General features: G+C 49.0%; 2 protein-coding genes across 3 annotated transcripts in view; one reads left to right on the forward strand and one right to left on the reverse strand.

Moving 5' to 3' along the window:
• The window catches only part of MTOR (mechanistic target of rapamycin kinase), a 126,044-nt gene that overhangs the window by 53,899 nt on the left and 52,504 nt on the right, over positions 1-19,641 (reverse strand). For both annotated transcript variants that reach the window (XM_059138326.1, XM_059138325.1), the window contains exons 26-28: positions 19,190-19,332; positions 16,672-16,834; positions 16,395-16,540 (exon numbers count right to left, since the gene is read on the reverse strand). In XM_059138326.1, coding sequence (XP_058994309.1) covers positions 16,395-16,540; positions 16,672-16,834; positions 19,190-19,332 — 452 coding nt within the window. The remainder of the gene's footprint in view (positions 1-16,394; positions 16,541-16,671; positions 16,835-19,189; positions 19,333-19,641) is intronic.
• Positions 3,124-9,359, forward strand: ANGPTL7 (angiopoietin like 7). Its single transcript, XM_059138328.1, has 5 exons — positions 3,124-3,887; positions 6,280-6,380; positions 6,965-7,159; positions 7,830-8,028; positions 8,235-9,359. The coding sequence occupies exons 1-5, from the start codon at positions 3,518-3,520 to the stop codon at positions 8,402-8,404; spliced, it is 1,035 nt and encodes a 344-aa protein (XP_058994311.1). The 5' UTR covers positions 3,124-3,517; the 3' UTR covers positions 8,405-9,359.

Consider the following 19,641-nt stretch of genomic DNA (forward strand, 5'->3'; position numbering starts at 1 on the left):
CTCTGAAACCTGGGCATCCCTCCCCCGGGGAGGCCTTCCCAAATTCATCTGGGTTAGGCACTCCTCCTCCTCTGTGCCCCCGTCCTCGAGTGTCACACTGTCCTAGAGCTCAGCTGTCTGTTTCTCCAACTAAACTGTGAGGCAGTTGAGGCTGGGCCAGCACGGTCACTGCTCTGCAACTCCCATGCTGGCTCACAGACCAGTGTTCGCTACCGAATCCAAGGGCAGCAGAGACAGACTCTTTTGCTGGGTGCTACAATGAATAACAGATTCCAGGAGGCCGGAGAGCATGATTTCTAACCTGTCTGGAATGCATGCACTCTTCAAGAAGCTGAGGGAGGAGACGGATGTACCTTCTGGGATGGATGTGGGCTTTTAGCTGAGACAGAAGTAAGACCGAATGACACAGGGTCAGGTATGAAATGGCTGCAGAGAGTAAAGAAAGCTGTGGCTCACTGACAGACTTTAGAAGGAAAATATCCCCATTTAGTACACAACTAAACGAACAAGCCAGGTTCTTCTGACAGGAATTCATTCAATAAACTGAGAGTCTGGTTCTGAGGGTCATTCTTTCTCCCCCTCACCAATTTTGCCAGTGATGGCTTAAGAGCAGGCAAGGACAGGAACAAATTAGAATAGGAGGAGTCTCTCCAACCAGAACATTTTTAAGAAAATGAGACCTGACACTCCCATTTGGGTAGAAGAGACCACCTCGAGGCCCTTCCCCGCTCTGAAACCCTCAGGCTGCTCGAATGCCTCTGGTCCTTGGTGCCAGCCCAAAGCAGCACAGCCCAGACTGTGAAGTCTTTGAGAACTTCCAGGCTGAGTGAAAGCTCACTGGCTTTTCTCATTTAGAATATAAGTTTGTTTTCATAAACATCTTTCCCAGGAACACCAAGCTAACCCTCTTTCACCACCAGCAAAATAGAGAAAGGGAAAAACTGCAAGGTGTCCAACCCCTTGCTTTCCAGATTTTTCTCAGTTAATTCCCATTTTTATGGTCACTTTATTCGCTGAAGGGCACAGAAGGGAGTAAAAAAGCCTTTTGGAGAAGGAAAACCGGTCTAGTCTGCCACATCCTTCCTGGTTTTTTCTACTGGCTTAGCTGTACTCAAACAAGGGTTTACTTTTTCCTTCTTTCAGAAATTCAGAATCTAGGACATCACAGGGTTGTGGATGTTTGGAGAGCTAATAATCTGGCATGGGGAACACTCTTAATTTGCTAATTTTTAAAAATCTGGGCAGGCTTTACTGACATTTGGGCAGCTTAGGTGATGTAAGAAAATCTTCAAATAAGGAAAGCCTCTGTGCCAACTTATACCTCATGTTAGAAATTGGTTTTCAGAAAATACATGTCAGAGAGCAGGCATTCATGCTAACAGCTAGATGCTTCTGATCCAAACTTATGAACCTCTAGAACGGATTGCTCCACAAATGACTGATTCACTTTCTGCCCGAATATGAAAATTTATTCATAACAGTTTCCTGTTTGGGCCGGGGTAAACGGCCACTGGGAAGGACAAACAAAAAGCTGGCTGGGGATCCATGAGGCCCTGGTACTCTGTCCTATGTGTTGCTGTGCAGTGCTGAGATGGCAGGGTCACACGTGACACTCCACGTGGCTTTGTGGGTCCTGGGGCACGAGCTTAGCGTGGGCTCGAAGAGCCTCACGGGGTTCCCCGGGCCGTCGGATGCTGACAGCTGGGGCCGGGTTCATGTTAGTGAACGCTACGGGGCACAGCGTAGTGCCCAGCTGGGCTGGGCTGGGTATTTGCGCAAACAGAGTGGGGACTGGTGGCCGATGCTGGGCAGGGGATGACAGGTTGCTAGAGGGGCCAGCCAAATCCTCACCCCTCAGTGGGCAAGGAGACTAGGGAGGGGGGAAAACAAACCCTGATCTACCCGAGCCACTCCCGCTTTTTCATTTAGAGAGGAACAAACTGTTTGGTAACTCTAGCTTCCCGGGGAGCCAGAAGTCCCAACTGGAAAAGGACTCTGGGGGAATCATGGCAGGGAAGGGAGGGCTGGTTGGTTGTCAGGTGCCAGGCTCGTGTGTGAAGGCCCCACACCGGATGGCAACAGTACGAGGACTGCCTCAGTGGCTCTGTTAACACAGAAACAGCAAGAGTGTGTTCCAAAGACAGAGTTCGCTACCGTCTAAGGATGGAGGGACCTCTGTAGACATTCTCCGTGAAAAGCTCATGTTAAGTATTTAAGGTTTGCTGAAATCCCAGGTTCTTCCCATTTGTTTTCAAAGGAGTATTGCCCTTCAAACACAGTACATGAGACATGACAGTAACCCTACTTTCAGGGATATAGATCACACAGAGAGAACAGCTTCAGATCTGCAGACTGTATTACACAGGACGGGGGAAACGACACTAGAGATATTGATTTATTATGCGATGGGGATTCCTTTCCCTATGATTTAATGTCCGTTCCAAGTTTTGAAAAAGGCCAAGGATGGGCCTGTTCTCTGTTGTGCCCACAGATGCAAGCGTGCAGCACCATCCCAGAGCCATGTCCGTCACTCCTGAGTTTCTGTCCCTGCTGTCCTCTCTGGCATCTCCTTGTCAAATGCCAAGAGTGAGAAGCTAATGCTGGCCCACTGCTGATGGGAGAAAGTACGTGCAAAGAAAGACGACTGAGCAAATCCTGTGGATATAAACTACAAAGTCTTTTTCTGCTTCCTGAGACGATTATCCTATTTCTAGAGCTCTTCTAAGTTAGAGATTTTCAAATGGGACACAATGTTAGATTTGGGTGGAATAAGGGTTTTGTAAAATACTGAATGATGATCAGAGAAAGGAATAACCAGCCTTGTTAAAAGCTCGCTCAGCAGGATGCCAACGTATACCAGATGCTCGTATAAACGGCGTGGATGACATTTACAGGCCTCCCTGGGCGAGCGGGGAGCCTTAGTCCCAACTTCTCTGCCTACCTTAGACTCACCCCACGGTTATGTAACCTTCAGAATGGAATTTGGAAATTCTTCTGACCCTGCCCGGCTTGCTGATAGAGCTGAGCCAGTGGCTGGCAGGGGCATAATCTAATAGCCGAAATTGGAAACACACAAATTCATAGTCCTCTTGTCTCAGCCCAGAGACTACGCAGGCAAGGAAAGAAAGCCGCGGCCCTGTCTCCCTCCTCCCCTCTGGCCTAAGTTTACGCTGACTTCACCCAACAGGCACCTGACCCTCCCAGATGAGCTGGGAGGGGCTAAAGCCCCACGCAGGCCACAGTGGGGGCGGAGGTGCAGGCAGCAGATATTATTTAAGATGCTGAGGCTGTAGGGCATTCAGGGAAAGGAAGGAAAGGTATAGGGAGCCCAATTAACCTGAACTTTCAAACTCAAGCTTTGAGAAAGGCTCCGCAAGAGCCCAGGAAGAGAAAGCAAGAACGCGGGGAGCCCACCCAGAAAGTGCCAACTCGTCATTTGCTCCGGCTTTTGCAGACCTCAGCTGGGCATTTCCAGATCCCCAGAAGGAAGAGCCTTCCTCACCCAGGCCCAGGAAAGATGCTGAAAAAGACTCTCTCGGCGGTGACCTGGCTCTGCATTTTCATCACGGCCTTTGTCAGCCACCCAGTGTGGCCGCAGAAGCCCCCGAAACGCAAGACCCCTGCGCAGCTCAAAGTGGCCGCCTGCTGTGAGGAGGCCAAGGAGCTCAGGGCCCAGATGGCCAACCTAAGCAGCCTGCTGAGTGACCTGAGCCAGAAGCAGGAGAGGGACTGGGTCAGCGTGGTCATGCAGGTGATGGAGCTGGAGAGCAGCACCAAGCGCATGGAGTCGCGGCTCACGGACGCCGAGAGCAAGTACTCGGAAATGAACAACCAGATCGACATCATGCAGCTGCAGGCAGCCCAGACTCTCACCCAGACCTCGGCAGGTAAGGAGAACACGTTCTCATGCTGCTCATCACCTTCTTGCTCGAATGGCTGAGCGTCTCTGTCTGTAGCATGGTTTCTACAATCCTGGCCATCAGATCGATGACTGAGGGTTCTTTGGGGTATATTTTCCTGGGTATGTGCCACCGGCTCTCATGTTCTGTACATTTCTATAAATTTACCCAGTGTCTACACCATCTCTTTATTCACAACATGTTTCAGCCTATGAATGGTAGGAATTAACATCCCAGAGAGCAGAGACACAACGTGGTTTGCCCAGTCACATCACAGGTCTTGGAAACATGGTTCAAGTCTCCCTCACAGGTCTACTTCCTTAGCCAGAGCTGACAGTCCCAAGGAAGCAGGAATGAACACCAAAACTGTAACATCTGTTGCTCTAGAAGCTAAGTTTTGCCAAACACAGTTCTGTCATGCCCTAAGATTTAGTGGTACGGGCATTAATGGATTCTGTGTCTTCTTTGCAAACCTGACTCTTCCCACTGGCTCAGAATGAGGTACAGATGCTGCCTAGAGCCAGATGAAGAATTCCTTTGTGTTCCGGAAAGAACAGGCTCCTTGAGATTCCTTGCTTCTGAGATTTTTACTTCTTCCCGTGATCTCAAATACAATTTTCCCATTATAGGAAATAAGAAAATGCAATGCTGAGATCTGGATTTTCAGTGGCCCCCCAAATAAGACACATTTAACGTTTTCTAAAATAATTTTCAGTTTCTAGTCAGATTGGCTCAGACTGGCCAAGGTCAATTTACTATTCAGAGAGAAGAGACCTAGGTTCCTGGAATCATCGGGAAATTATTACTTGTAAGGAGATATCCTACAGCTCTGTCACTTACTGCTGATACAAGAGCTTTTGGTCACATCATAAACCAGTTAAGAGACAACAGACTGAATGTCACTGATTGCTCTCAGTTCAGATGAAAAAAAAAAAGGAGGGGTCAACAGGAAATTAAGCTTCGACATCCCATTATTAATCAAAAAACCACCATGTGTAAATCGCTTTCTAACTAAGCATGTACTTCCTGCCCCTCAGTGTGGGACTAGAATAGAAAGGTATCCTCAGCACATTTTCCAGACAGGTGGGTCCTGATCTGGCCTGTGAGATGAAACCACACCCGAGGGAGAGCAGGCCAGCCGGGAACCTGCCCGGGCCACCCCCAGCTCTTCCAGTCGGCATCTACTCCCAGCAGGGAGTTTCTTGGGGGTCAAACAAAGGCAGCTCTCCCGCTGTGCTTCTTCCTCTGCTTGCCCAGGACACCGTTCCTCATTTGTCTTCTCTATTACCAGGTGCTGGGTCACCTTCATACTGTGTTAGCAGGTAGGCCAGCGAGAAAGCAGTAAGTTGATGCTTTCATTATTATAGAAAATGAAGGGATTGGTGGCAAAGACATGCGCCTTCCCATCCCCCGCCGCAACACACTCTGCTTGGGATGGTTCTTGGCGGAACTGCTGCCATTGCTGTGCTCTTCTTGAAGGCCCAGTGCAGGGGACCGCCAAGGAAAGAACCCCAGACCCAGAGGGTGGGAAACCTCTCCCGGATAGCACGAGTTCCTGTCTTTGAGTGCTCTCAGAAAAGGTGGTTTCTTCCATGGTGCTCTTTGAGATTTGCAACATGGAGACAAGCAGGCATAAAGCAGTAGCCCCTGGGCAGCCAAGGAAGCATTTCAATCAACCTGAGTGAAAACCAGCCTGCTCAATGCTCTTGTTCGCTTGTTTTAATAATGCCGCTAGGAGAGGGCCTGCAAGTGTTCCTCAGGGTGTTTGCATTTCCATTTGAGAATTGAGCAGTGTTAGATGAAGGGGGGGAAATAAGATGTGAAATCTATCTCCCTTCATTAGGGTCCTAGTTAGGCAATCTAGATAAAAATAGCGAATTCTCACAGGTAAGAACAGCCATTACTTCTGAAAAACCATCCCTATCACACAAAACAACCCGATGAGATACTCATGACTTATATGGGGAGAGAGGCTGGCTGTCCCAGAAGCTGAATTTATTAAACAGGAGCATCTGTTATGTAGCCCTCACTCACTGGAATGTTGCCAGAATTCACGGGCTAGAACTTCCGCAGGATAATCGATTTCAGAGTTAACCTAAAAGCACCTGTTTGATTGTTCCACTGATGCTATTCTGGTGAAGGGCTTCCCCATTCCTCAGCCCCCCAACCGCTAAAGCCAAAATACACCCCCCTTTTGGTCTTCCAATTCCCACACCTCTCCAAAATCCAGACACGGCCTTGTAATGCACACTCATGTGAATGTCATGGTAGAAATGAAGTCTCAGTTTTGAAACTTTCAATTGAGATGCAGCCTGAACGCCCACCTGCCGTGGGACCTCTGGCTTTGGATGCTCAGCTCTGTGATTTGCTCCTGTTGTAGATGCCATCTACGACTGCTCATCCCTCTACCAGAAGAACTACCGCATCTCTGGAGTGTACAAGCTGCCTCCCGACGACTTTCTGGGCAGCCCCGAGCTGGAGGTGAGGTCAGCAGAGCCCACTGCCCAGCTGTTGCCATCTGTCCTCTGCCCCCTAGAAGGGCTGGGGGCCACAGGCTCATCACCGTCAAAGCAAAGGGAAACTCAAGACAGAGAATCAAACATACCAAATAGCAGAGAGCTAGCCACACGTTCAATTTGTGCCTGGGAACCCCTAGGCATCTGTTTTGCCCCTTCAAGTCATTATCAACCAAACACCCAATCTTCTAACACAGATTAGATAATTCTATAACTTCCACCCAAGCAGCTGACCTTTCTTGCCACCACCCAGAGCAGTTATTCTTTGGGGAAGGAGAAAAGAGAGAACACGGCAAGCATCCGTGGATTTTCTTCTCCTCCAACAACATGTGCACTTGCCCCCATCCTCAGTTTTGACAATTGTTCCCCACCATCCCGCTCCTGCTGGTCAACACGGCTGGACGGCGGCTGTAGTGAGCCAGCATGATTACGGATGTGTGCACATGCACAGGCTCTGTGGAAATGGGAGGAAGGGGGTGCGGCCTGCCGCCCTCACACCCCTCCACCAGCCTCCGTGGGTCCCCAACCAGAGCATCCTCTCTGCCACAGGTGTACTGTGACATGGAGACGTCCGGCGGTGGCTGGACCACCATTCAGAGACGGAAGAGCGGCCTCGTCTCCTTCTACCGGGACTGGCGGCAGTACAAGCAGGGCTTTGGCAACATCCGTGGGGACTTCTGGCTGGGGAACGACCACATCCACCGGCTGTCCCGACGGCCGACCCGGCTACGCGTGGAGATGGAGGTGAGCACAAGGCCTCGGACCAGAGCAGGCTGCCACACACAACCATGCACAACTCTGGGGATGCCCCCTTCCCACTCTGGCTCGCTAGAGGCTCCTGTATTTATTATGATGGTTTTCCTGCAGGTTGCAGTACAGTTGAGAGAAAAGAGGTTTTTTTCTTTCTTTCTTTTTTCTTTTTGTTTGTTTTCCACAAAAGCAAGGCTGTAGATTGTTTAAGAAGAGGCTAGACTCGGGTCAGAGCAGAGGGATCCACAGTCGAGGGGGCTGAGTAGCGGGCCCCCGCTCCGGCCTGGGGCACGAGCTCCCCTGCGTGCAAACTCCGAGGGCCGTGAGAGGCCTCGGAGCACTGCTCCCTTCTCGAGCCCCTCTACCACACCTCCGAGGGGGATGCGGCCACACACACACCCACACCTTCCAGGCTGGGGCGGGAAGGGCCACTGAGAGGCCAATCAAGGCCAGCTGGGGACTCAGGGAGATGCGTGGTCCAGGACCCTTGTTCTCCAACTCCTACCTTAGTGGGGTCAACTCAAGGCAAACGTGGGAAAGCCGTGCTAGGCCCGCAGCAAGAACCGGGTGCATGGCTGCGAGTGGAGAGAGGACAGCATGGCAGGAGGGGACAAAACGAGAGCCCGCTGCAGCTCCCATGAAGGCTCTGCGTGCCCCCTGACAGGACTGGGAGGGCAGCATGCGCTACGCGGAGTACAGCCGCTTCGCCCTGGGCAATGAGCTCAACAGCTACCGCCTCTTCCTGGGAAACTACAGCGGCAACGCAGGGAACGACGCGCTCATCTACCACAACAACACAGCCTTCAGCACCAAGGACAAGGACAATGACAACTGCTTAGATAAGTGCGCACAGCTCCGCAAAGGTGAGATGGGGGGGGGGCGGCACTCCCAAGTGAGAAGAACAGATTTAGAGCCCCAGCGCTGGCATTCTGGCTGTGTTGGGGACACTGGCTCCAACTGCTTAGCCACTGTTCCAAAAGCAGCTTCCCAAATCCTGCTGTCTGGTCTGTGAGCGATTTGCAAGCAGGGTGCACTCGGCATCACAGCCCTGGTCTGCTTCTCCTGCCAGGTGGCTACTGGTACAACTGCTGCACGGACTCCAACCTCAACGGAGTGTACTACCGCCTCGGGGAGCACAAAAAGCACCTGGACGGCATCACCTGGTACGGCTGGCACGGGTCTAGCTACTCCCTCAGACGGGTGGAGATGAAGATCCGCCCAGAAGACTTCCAGCCCTAAGTGGAGGCCTGCGGTGGGGCAGGCCTGGGAAAATGGGGACTCACGGAGGCGGGCTGAGGGCGGGGAAAGGCAGGAAGCGGGGAGAGAAAGGTAGGGATGGAAACTGGCCTACAATCACCGATGAGAGGGTCAGGATCTGAGGGGCACAATCACATTTAAGTACAAGGGGGTTACCGAATGGGATGAATTATTTTAACACAGTCGGTTATCACACATACTTCTCAGGGCGCTGGCCCAAGGGGGCTTTCTCTGCCTGGGATCCCTGACAGATTCACTAAAAACTTTTCCTTTCCACTTGATTCTTCTGTGAAAGAAAAGCAATGATGACATCACTTTACCCATTCAGTTGAAGGCCTAGGTTATGTGAGGGCAGGAAACAGATCCCTCACCTGAGAAGAACCCTGTGATTTCGATCCTCAAGGAGAGGTCTTGGGTGTTAGAGAAAGGTATGAAAGAGAATGGTGGAGAGTTCTGATTTTTCAAATTCAATGAAATTACCCTCAGTCCACACATTTTTTTAAAGACAAAAACTTTTTTTCTGCGGGTGGTGGGCTGAGCCAGGCTGGACCTGTTCAGAGGGATCTCTGGGGCCTGGGCCTGGTCGGGGGGGCTCTGGCCCTCCCTACTCTGCCACTATCGGGGTGCGGTGTTGAAAGGCAGAAGCGGGTCTAGTCGCAGCTGGGGAGTTTCAGCAAGAGGTGGGGAGAAGTCCCTTGTGGACACTTGTACAAACTGCCTTAAAATGTTCAGTCAATGCAGATATATCTATTTTTATTTTTTACTTTATAAGAAAAGGGCTCAAAGAGCTTTCTCTTCTAACTTGTCTATAAAAAGTGGCTGCAAAATGAAGGTAGATGACACTATGGTTAATAATTCATGCTGTATATATGTATTTTGCTTTGAAAAAATAAAATACTGTAGTATATTATAAACATCTGAAGTTTCTTTTTTCTTCTACAATAAATTCTTTTGAAACCTGTTGGTTTTTAAATTATTGCCATTATCATTTAGAGCAATGTAAAAGCTTTGTGGAAAAACAGAAGGTGAGCAGTGAGAAAGAGACTTGGATTTGGTTGCAATCTTCAGGGAAACCAAGAGAGGAGGCAGAAGCCAAAGACTGAAAAGGTGGGGGGGGGGCAGCAGCCCCTGGGAGAGGTCAGACCTAGCCTACCCGCCTAAGCCCAACGGAGCCCAGTGCCACCACTCGGCTTCAAAACACTCCGCAAACCCACACTCTTTTTCTCTAGTTGAGCAAACTAACACATAGAAAGGCAGCATATCTTTAGCCATAATAGATGCCAAATAATTTTGACTGTTAGGAAGTCATTTTTTCCTCGACAAAAAGCCCATTCCCCTTGACCCAGTCAGTGTGAGGCGAGCCATTATTCTTACTCAGTGTTTCCCATTGTACTTACAGTCCCTGGATTGCTGGGAACCTATTTAACCTTAAAAACAAGAACTCGGGGATTTTCAAAGGAAAAGAGTGAGCAGAAAAGAAGTGCACTGAAGCAGGGCATCCCACAGGACAGGCATTCACACAGAAACTTCCTGAAGCAGGAGGGGAGTCTTAGATGCCTGGAGGCCAGCATAATACTGCCTAGAAAGGGGGGATGAAAAGATCAGGGGGTTAAGAGAAACAGGAAAAAAAGGCACAAACGCCTCTGGCAGAAGTAGCTAAATTCTCTCTTTCTCTCTCCCGCTCTCATCTCCTCTAACCCCAACTAAAAAGCACCTGAAACTCCAGGCACCAAAGGCTACAATAAACAAGTGGGACCGCCTCAAACTAGAAAGTTTCTGCACAGCAAACAGTATCCAGAAAAGGTGACTTACAGAATGGGAGAAAAGATTTGCTATGACCCCTCGTAAGGAGCAAACATTCAAAATATATAAAGGATTCATACAACTCAATAGCAAAAAAGTAAATAGTCCTATTAAAAAATGGGCAAAGGACCTGAATAGACACTTTTCCAAAAAAGACATTCTTGGAATGGCCACTAGACACATGAAAACATCATCAGCATCACTCATCTTCAGGGACAGGCAAATCAAAACCACCCAATGAGACTATCTTCTCACACCTTGTAAAATGGCTGTTGTCAAAAAGGCAAGAGGCAGCAAGTGTTGGTGAGGATGTGGAGAACAGAGAACTGTTGTCGTTGGTGGTAGGAATGCAGATGGGTACAGCCACTATGGAAAAGTCTGGTGGTTCTTCAAGAAATTAGAAGTAAAACGCCCATATGATCCAGCAATTCCACTTCTAGGTATACATCCAAAGGAAAAGATACCAGTATCTCGAAGAGTTATCTGCACTCCCATGTTCACTGCATCATTATTCACGATAGCCAAGGCATGGAACAACCCACGTGTCCACTGACAGATGAGTGGATAAAGAAAATGTCACACATACAAAAAGGAACATTATTTAGCCATAAAAAAAGGAAATGCTGCTGTTGTTGATGACATGGACAAATCTGAGGGCATTACACTAAGTAAAATAATAAGAAGAAAAATATTGTATGGTATCACTTACATGTAAAATCATTAAAACAAAGCAAAACAAACTACCATCTGATTTCATAGAAACAGAACAGAACCATGGTTGCCAGCGGATGCAGAGAGATGGGGAGATGCGGAGACAGGGGTTGAAGGGCACAGACGTCCAGCTGTAAGACAAGTAGGTTCTGAGGATCTAATATACAGCACAGTGACCCGTCAGAGGACAGTGTCGTGTATTTGAAAGCTGCTGAGAGTAGGTCTTAAGTGTTCTCATCGCACACACACGAGGGTTAACAATGTGAGGTGATGGACATGTTAATGATCTTGAGCTTGACAGTCATTCCATAATGTCTATTGAGGCAGCAAGTTGTACATTCTAAATATATACAATTATATGTGTTTATTATTCCTCAATAAAAGTGGGGGCATCTAAACTTTACTAATCAAAACCTATAGCTGCGGAAACTTACTCACATTTTTACATACACACAACTGAGTAAACAGAGGATGAACTTCCCGTGACGAGGTTAATGTTGGGGGAAAAAATGTTGGCATAAAACAAACAACCGCCCTACAAAAAACTGAGGCTTGACGTTGGCATCTGTGGCTCCCTTCACCCCTCTGGGAAAACCTGTAGAGAATGCGGCCGAGGGGAAGGGGAGAGTAGTTGTTAGAGAACAGGACGTGCCAGCCATGCAACCTACAGCGCGCGTTCGGAACGGAACCACTGCTTCTCTAGTACCCTTCTGGAGCAGCTGAGGTCAGCACCGAGGGTTCAGAGACGAGGTCAGTATAGTCTCTGACCTTAAGGAGGACAGAACCACCAGGAACCAAAGGAGAGCTCCGTGTCATCCCTGGAAGTAAAGAACGTTTTGTTGCATCCTCTACGATGTAAGAGAGAAGGCGGTATGAGAGCAGAATGTCGACCTCGCAAGCACTGGCCACCGTTCTTCATTTTCATTCTGCTGTCTCAATCAGAACTTTTTTTAAAAATGGGATTACTTGGGCGCCTGGGTGGCTCAATGGGTTAAAGCCTCTGCCTTGGGCTTGGGTCATGATCTTGGGGTTCTGGGATCGAGCCCCACGTTGGGCTCTCTGCTCCGTGGGGAGCCTGCTTCCTCCCCTCTCTCTGCCTGCCTCTCTGCCTACTTGTTATCTCTCTCCCTGTCAAATAAATAAATAACATCTTTAAAAAAAAAAATGGGATTACTCGTCAGGGGCTGGGCCGTGAAAGCACCAGCTTTGATGAGACCTTTTCTTCTTCTTACAGCGAGAAAGAAAGGCAAGTACAATGGACCGGATGTGTATATCCCCCTCAAATTCCTCTGTCGAGGCCAATCCGCAATGTGACAGTATTTGGAAGCAGGGCCTTCAGGAGGTGACTGGGTCATGCGGGGGGAGTGGCTCACGGATGGAACCGCGGCCCTGATGAAAGGCCTCCCCCCGACAGACAGCTGTGCTCTGCTTTCCATCACGTGAGGACACAAGGAGAGGGTGGCCGTGTGGCAATCTGGAAGCGATGCTCACCAGCACCCAACGTGCTGGACCCTGACCGTGGACCGTCCAGCCCCCGGCACTGTGAGAAATGAACGCCGAAGCCCCCCGGTCTGCGGCTTTTTGTAAGAGCGGCCCCAGCGGACTGACGCAGGAACTGGTGCTGAGAGCCGGGGCGCTGCTGCACCGGACGCGCCTAACGGTGTGGAGTGGCTCTGGCACAAGGTGACGGGCAGAGGCGGGGAGAGCCCAGAAAGACAAGGAGAGCTAGAGAGAGAGCTTCTGTCTTTTGAGAGAGCACCCACGTGACCGTGGACAGAAGGGCAGTAGGGGCACGGGTTAAGTATTGGTAAAGGCCACTCCGATGAGTTCTCAGACAGGAATGAGGAACGGTGAGCGGATAACAGAGACACGGAACCTCCTGTTGTGGACTGGCAGACGATCTGATGGTGCTCGTGTCCCAGTGCCCTGAGGAAGGCAGAGCTTGTGAGCAGTGCCACTGGGTGTTCGCCGAGGAGACTGCTCAGCAAAGTGCAGAGGGGCGGCTTGGAGTAAAACGAGAGGAGGGAAACGACGTGAATGCAGATTAAGCAACAAGGAGCCGGAACGTGAAGAGCTGGGAAATGTTCAGCCAACCTGTACTAAAAGAAATGAGCACGTGTGTTTGGAAGAGAACACAGGGGATATGGCCACGCGAGGCTCTGCTAAGGCGGTCAGTGCGCTGTGAACCGTGGACTGCATCAGCTACTCTGGCACGGAAACCGTGAGACAGAACAGAAGGGGATAGAGGCAGGAAGGAATGAAGGAAGGCTCTCAAACTTCGTGGATTTTACAGGACACAACTACGGAGCTACTTGGCTGTGAACACGTACTGTTCTTCAAGAGGAGAAAAGAATGATCCCGAAGTGATCCAGGGATCATGAGGGCTGCCTGCTTATTTTTAAAAAAGATGACCACTGCCTTGCTTTTAACAGGCCTGGTAGACTCCCCCAGTGTGCCCAGAGGCAGACTATCCAGCCAAAACGGATTACTCTCAAGCCTGGAGATCTCATGAAGTTTGCCTGGCTTGGTTTTGGACTTGCTTGGGATCTGTCATCCTCTCCTTCTTCCCCATTTCTTTCGGAATGGGGATGTCTCTCCTGTTACCATGCCAGCAGCGTACTCTAGAAGTACGTAACTTGTTTTCAGAGGTTTGCAGCTGGAGACAAATTCTGCCTCAGGAGGAACTGTACCTAGGGCCTCACCCCTATCCCTGATTTAGATGGTATGTACATGAGACTTATTTACACGAGCTGATCCCAGATGGGTTAAGACTTCAGGGTGGTTGTGATGGAATGAATGTATTTTGCATTTGAGAAGGACATGCATTTTGGGGGGACAGGGAGGAATCAGTGGACCGGATGTTTATATCCCCAGAACTCCTATGTTGAAGCCTAATCCCCACGTGATGGTATTTGGAGTGGGGGGGGGCTTTGGGAGGTGATTAGGCCACGAGGATAGAGCCCTCATTAAAGAGAGCCCAAAGAGCTTGTTCTCTGCTTTCCGGCACCTGAATACACAGAGAGCAGTCATCCATCGGACAACCTGGAAGAGGCTGCTCACCACAGCTCAACCATGCCGGCACCTTGACCTTGGACTTCCCAGCTTCCCAGGACTGTGAGAAGTGTTTGTTGTATAAGTCCCCCCGGGTCATGGTAATTTGTTAACAGTGGCCTGAATGGTCTAAGTAAGCAGGCCACCTGCCCTTATCCCAAAGCTACAGGCCAACCAAGTAAAAGCCAGCTGTGTGTGTATGCATGTGTATACTTAGAGAATCCAATACCCATTTAGTCTTCTGTTCCCTTAAGAAGTGATTACACTTACTGACATATATAAGCTCTGAGGAGATGTGAATAGTTCATACCGTCTCAGTGTTAGTCTGGTTTGGGGATTACATGTGGGGTTTAATTTGTCCTGGAGCAGACAGGCAAAAACATCAATAGGCAGGCAGTCAGACAATTGATCCAGTAGCAAGAGAACAGAACTGTCAGCATAGCACAGCTTTTTAAGACAAAAACCAAAAGTAGGAAATAGCTTTGCAAAGATGTTTTTGTGAACCTGATTATTTCAAAGAGAATATGAGGCAGTTGACTCAAATGTATGTACTAGAATAAACTTTAAAAGAGTGGACAGTGAAGGGAAAGCAGGAGTAGGGAAGATTCTATTAGAGGTAGGCCAGGACTGAGCTGTGAGCTTCCTGGTGGCCACTGTGAGCTTAATTTCTCACTGAAGAGTGATGCCTCCAACATGGAACCCAAGTGAAAACTCGGGGACATATGTCCACCCCCCACCATGGACACCCCTCGGGGAGGAGTTTCCAGGAGGCCCATGCAGAGGACTGGGCTAGTGCTGAGCACACATTCTCTAAAAGCAGCCTTGTCTAAGGCTGTTTCTTAAAACTGTCTGCAGTGACAATGATGGCAGGGCATTGCCATGGCGCTATTAGGAAAAGCAGTTTCACAAAAGCAAGTGGGAAAAGCTGCAAATGGAGGAAGACGGGAAGACAAGCGAAGAGGCCGGACTGCAAGCCGAGCTCCATTAGGCTGGGACAAAACCACATGGCTCAGAGCCCTGGCATGGCCTGGGAGCACAGGCTTCCACTGGTTTGTGCTTAAAGTCGAGATCAATCTGCAGGAAATTGAGTATATATTTTCAGTTATATTGGCTTACATGGTTAACAGCCTTGAACACTTTCCAGGGCTCTCACTGTATCTTCCTATTGCAAACCTGTATACACATTAATTCTCTTGTGACTGTCTCGGATACGGTAGAAGCCCTGGGGCGGGATGAGGGGACTTTCAGAGCGGTGTCAAACTGAAAAAGGCCAGCAAGGAAATTAACATGCAAAACTAGTTATTGGACACTGACGTTATTATATTCCTCTGCCAGATTTTCCATCAATTATCAAGGAAGATGGTGTCACCTACACCAGGGACGGGAGGAAGAAATGCAGGTTTTCCTATCTGCTGTACCTTTAGGAATGAAAGCCTACTCCACAGGGACAGCATGTCTAATAACTGTTAATATGTGGCATTTTAGAAATCAACAGCCTCTCTAAGCTCACTTTATTTAGACAAAATCCTGATTCTATTTCTATCATTTTGGTCACTTTTTAAAGTGTTTAAAGGAACACTTTTAGCATTTACTTAAGAGCAGAGCTGGCACAGAAGCTGGCTACTTGATGAGTCTCTCAAACGGAAGAAGCACCACACACAGCAGACTGCTTCAGCCTCGAAGGGGTACTTATTAGCTGGGTGAATTTCCCCTCAACTATCTGTAGTGAACTAATCAAACATGTTAGCATTTACACGAAGATAATTAGATCCCAGAGTTAATATTCTCTGATAATCATTAGGGGAAGCAAACAGTTCTCTGGGAGCTGGAGCTAACATGTGAGGCTGCTTCTAATTTCATAACAGCAGAAAACTGATTAAACAACCTATTTTTTCCATACCCAGAAGACGCAAAACCAACTTCGGAGAGGAGAGACTGTCGCCAAGGCCAGGAAAAGATCACTGAATCTCAGAGGTCGCTCTCCTGTTCGACTCGCAGAACACCAGGGAGAACGACTCGGGTGATAAAACCCCAGAGGCCCCCGAGGCACTGCAACCAGTATTTCCTGCTCCGAACCGAGAGTGCGATCAGACCCGTTAACCTCTACTGCTCCTAGGCTGCTGCCGCCTCAGAACAGCTTCAGGACTGATGTCACCGGGACAAGCCAGCACAGGTTGGAAAACAACAAGAACCCGTGTGCTGAGGGTCAACAGAAAGGCCAGGCACAGCTCCGAGAGTGGGGAGAGCCACCTGCGACCGCATCTCATTTAAACGTGCTGGCCGGGACCCGATGGCAGAATTCGCAGAGCAGGAGCCTCCACGTGACTACCCTGCTTTGGTGGCAGGCCGTGGGGGGAGAGAGGTCATTTCAGAGGAAGGCAGCAATTAGAAAGGGGTTAGAGCCTACCTGATGAGAGACTCGAGGATGGCGGGGGTGGGCCCTTTCTGGAACTCCAGTTCTTTGTAGTGCAGTGCTTTGGCGTAGGCTCGGCACTTGGCAGCTCTCTCCCCGAGCAGGACAATGCCATTGTCGTCTCTCAAGGGCAGGGGGCCCTAGGGAAGAGCAGAACCCAGAGCGTAAGAAAACAGAAGCTGGGCGTGAACGGGAGAGGCTGCCGGGAGGGCTTCTCCCCTCCCACCAGCTTCCTGTCGGGCTCCACCTGGACAAAGGGGCAAAGCCTCACCTTGTCACTGTGTTCCATGAATTCGGCCAAGTTTAAGAGGGTCTGCGTGACTTCGGCGATGTCCTGCGAGGTGAGGGCCAACTCGATGCTTCTGATGAGTTCATCCTGCTGGTCCTCATTCAGCTCAGACCAGCAGGACACAAATGCAGCATTAAAAAGATCCCTGGAGGCAGAGAGGAGTGGAAAAAAGATGTTGGAAATGTCTCTCGTGCCTCTGCCTGGCGCCACAAAGTCACTTACTAATCTTACTCCCGGCATCACTGATTTTGCGTGTACAGGTCAATGATGTCCAACAGGACTTGCTGGAAATGGTCTATCTTTCCTGCCCAATAGGGTAGCTATTAGCCACTGAGTACTTGAACTGTGCTGAGTGTGACCAAGGAATGGAATTTTAAGTTTTATTTCATTGTGGTTACCTCGATGCAACCATGCGTAGCTAGCGACTACTGGTTTTATGGCTCAAGCACAGACACTGGGCTACACGGGAAGCTGTGTGAGAGCGCAGGGGGAGCAAGCAGGGCAGAGCTAAACAGCCTGTCTCCACTGCCTCTTGGCAGTTTTCCCATCTTCTTTCTTCATGGGAGGGGAGAACAGAAAGGGGACTTACAACACAGAAGCTGGCATTAACAGCTTCAGAACAGAATAATCTTCCAAGGATCCTTGGGACGCTGCTCAGGTGAGATGGGAGAAGCAAAGGCAGCCCCCGTGACTGCTTTTCAAAATACAACCAGAATCCTTAGTTGAATGGCCTCAGACAAGACACCACAACTTAAGAAACCAGAAGTGTTAGAAGACAGCATCCCAATCCCTAAATTCTCGAAAGGCCCTCCAAGCCAAGACAACTGCTGGAGACTGACCAAGGCCTGGAAAGGAGGTGCCGTTTCTAAGATTACTACAACTATTTTATGGACTGGCGTATTTGCCTGATACCTGAACTTTAATCTCATCCCCTTTTTTAGATGAATGCTGGGGGAAGCGAGCTGGAAACTGTAAGATACGCTTATAACATATGGGCTGAGCATTTGATGCCTCTACACGCACTTTCTATTACACAATATAAAGGTTAAGTCAGACCAATGTATATAATTTTGGAATCTGCTGGGAAAAACAAAATTTGAAACCTAAAGGGTAACAGGAAGCCCAAAAGAAGTCGTGTGTAGATTAAAATATACACTTTCTGACCTACATGCAAGGCCACACCGGATCCCAAACGAACACCCTTGGCACTGTGGGGATAAACACGTGGGTGTATGTCTGCCCCAAGCCTCTCTGGGATGACACTGTGCTCAGAAGTGACTTGTAACAGGAGAGGTACATGACGTCAGCTGAGCATACAAAATCTGCACACTGTGGAGTTAGGGGGATCTTAGGAACTATTTTTGTGCATGAAAAATACCACTTTATGCCTCATTACAAATAACAACCATCCATTGTAGACAAACTGGGAAAACAGGGAAAGGAACACAGAGACAATAACTACTCCTTAGACCTTCCCACTTAATCACTATTCTATTACTTTCTAGTCTTTTTCCACGTACATGTGTTTTTGAATAGGTGAAGTCACACATTTTCATAGTTTTGTATCCCATTTTGTTTATTTACGTTTTACTGTAAACCTTCTATATGCAAAGATTATAAACCAAATCTTTAATGGCTTAAGACTTGTTATTTAAAACAGTATTATTTTACGGCCAATTCTGTTTCCCGAAGATGGCTACAACAGCATCTGCTGTTGCACACGCTCTTCTACGATCTCCCTGTCCGGAGATGGCATCCGTAGCTCCTTCCCTCCAATCTGAGTGGGCTTCTGTGACTGCCTTGAACAACAGAGTGTGGCAGAAGTCAAACTGTGTGACTTCCAAGGCCAGGTCCTATAAACTCCATATACTTCTGCCTCGTTCCCTTGGGCACGTTCACTCTTGCAAACCTGCCAGTATTCTGCGAGGAAGCCCAAGCACCCCACAGAAGGACCCACAGGGAGAGGAACCAAAGCCCCTCGCCATGGCAGTTCCCATGTGAAAGCCTCAACCTGCCAGACAGGAGAATGAGCCGTATGCTGGAAGTGGGTCCCCCGGCCCCTGGACCAACACCCCCACTGTCACTGCTGCAGAGACAAGCTGTCCCCACAGGTCACGTCCAAACTGCAGATCTCTGAGTAAAACAAATGACCGTTGTTTAAGACCAGTAAGTTTGGGGGTGTTTGTAAATATAGCAGTAAATAGAAGTCATTATTATTGGAAAGCAGTTATACTAAACCATTACATAGTTTTTTCCAGAACTATAAATGACTTTATAATTAAGATTTTGGACCCAAATCTACTAAGGAAAGGTCTGCTAGCAAGGTTAAGAGGAACGGTTCTCCTAGAATATAAGCTTGTTCAATCTGCCCTTTTTTTTCCTCCACAAATTGGCAAAATTAAAAATACCAGGCCTTTCCACAGTCCTCGCCCATAAGAATTCTTACATACAGTCTTTTCTGTGCGATCCTCTTGATCCCACCCCGACGCAGCGGACGTACCTGGCCATCGGGTTGTAGGCCTGAGCCAGGGCCCAGCACGAGCGCAGGGAAGGCGACGAGGAGTCCTTCAGGAGCTCCAGACTCAGCCGCCTCAGCCACTCCAGCCAGTCATCTTTGGAGACCCTCCTGGCAGCTCCCCAGGCCTGTGATCCCCCAGGCAACAATGGAAAACCATCAGCTTCCAGGGCCAACTGTAAAGAGCCCTCGTCTATTTAAAGATGATTCTGTCTTTGATTTAATAAAACCATACCTCTCGTGACAAAAGTCCCCCAGAGCACAAATACAAGAGAGTAATATTTAATCAGAGGCCACAAAACAAAAGCAGCAACCTCTGGCATAGAGCATGATACTGACAAATACTGTTTTACAAGTCATTTGGGCTGGACTCTATCAGCAAAGCAGAAAGCTCTACAGACCCACAATGGATGGGCCCGTCATACGCAGGGCGCATT

Source organism: Mustela lutreola, chromosome 10 (assembly GCF_030435805.1).
Source record: "Mustela lutreola isolate mMusLut2 chromosome 10, mMusLut2.pri, whole genome shotgun sequence".
NCBI classification, from domain to species: domain Eukaryota; kingdom Metazoa; phylum Chordata; class Mammalia; order Carnivora; family Mustelidae; genus Mustela; species Mustela lutreola.

Bases quoted from the DNA above. Each gene is read 5' to 3' on its own strand.
- ANGPTL7 (XM_059138328.1), top strand. From the start codon at position 3,518: ATGCTGAAAAAGACTCTCTCGGCGGTGACCTGGCTCTGCATTTTCATC. The intron at 7,160-7,829 runs GTGAGCACAAGG...GCCCCCTGACAG, and splicing joins GGCTACGCGTGGAGATGGAG to GACTGGGAGGGCAGCATGCG. The intron at 8,029-8,234 runs GTGAGATGGGGG...TTCTCCTGCCAG, and splicing joins GTGCGCACAGCTCCGCAAAG to GTGGCTACTGGTACAACTGC.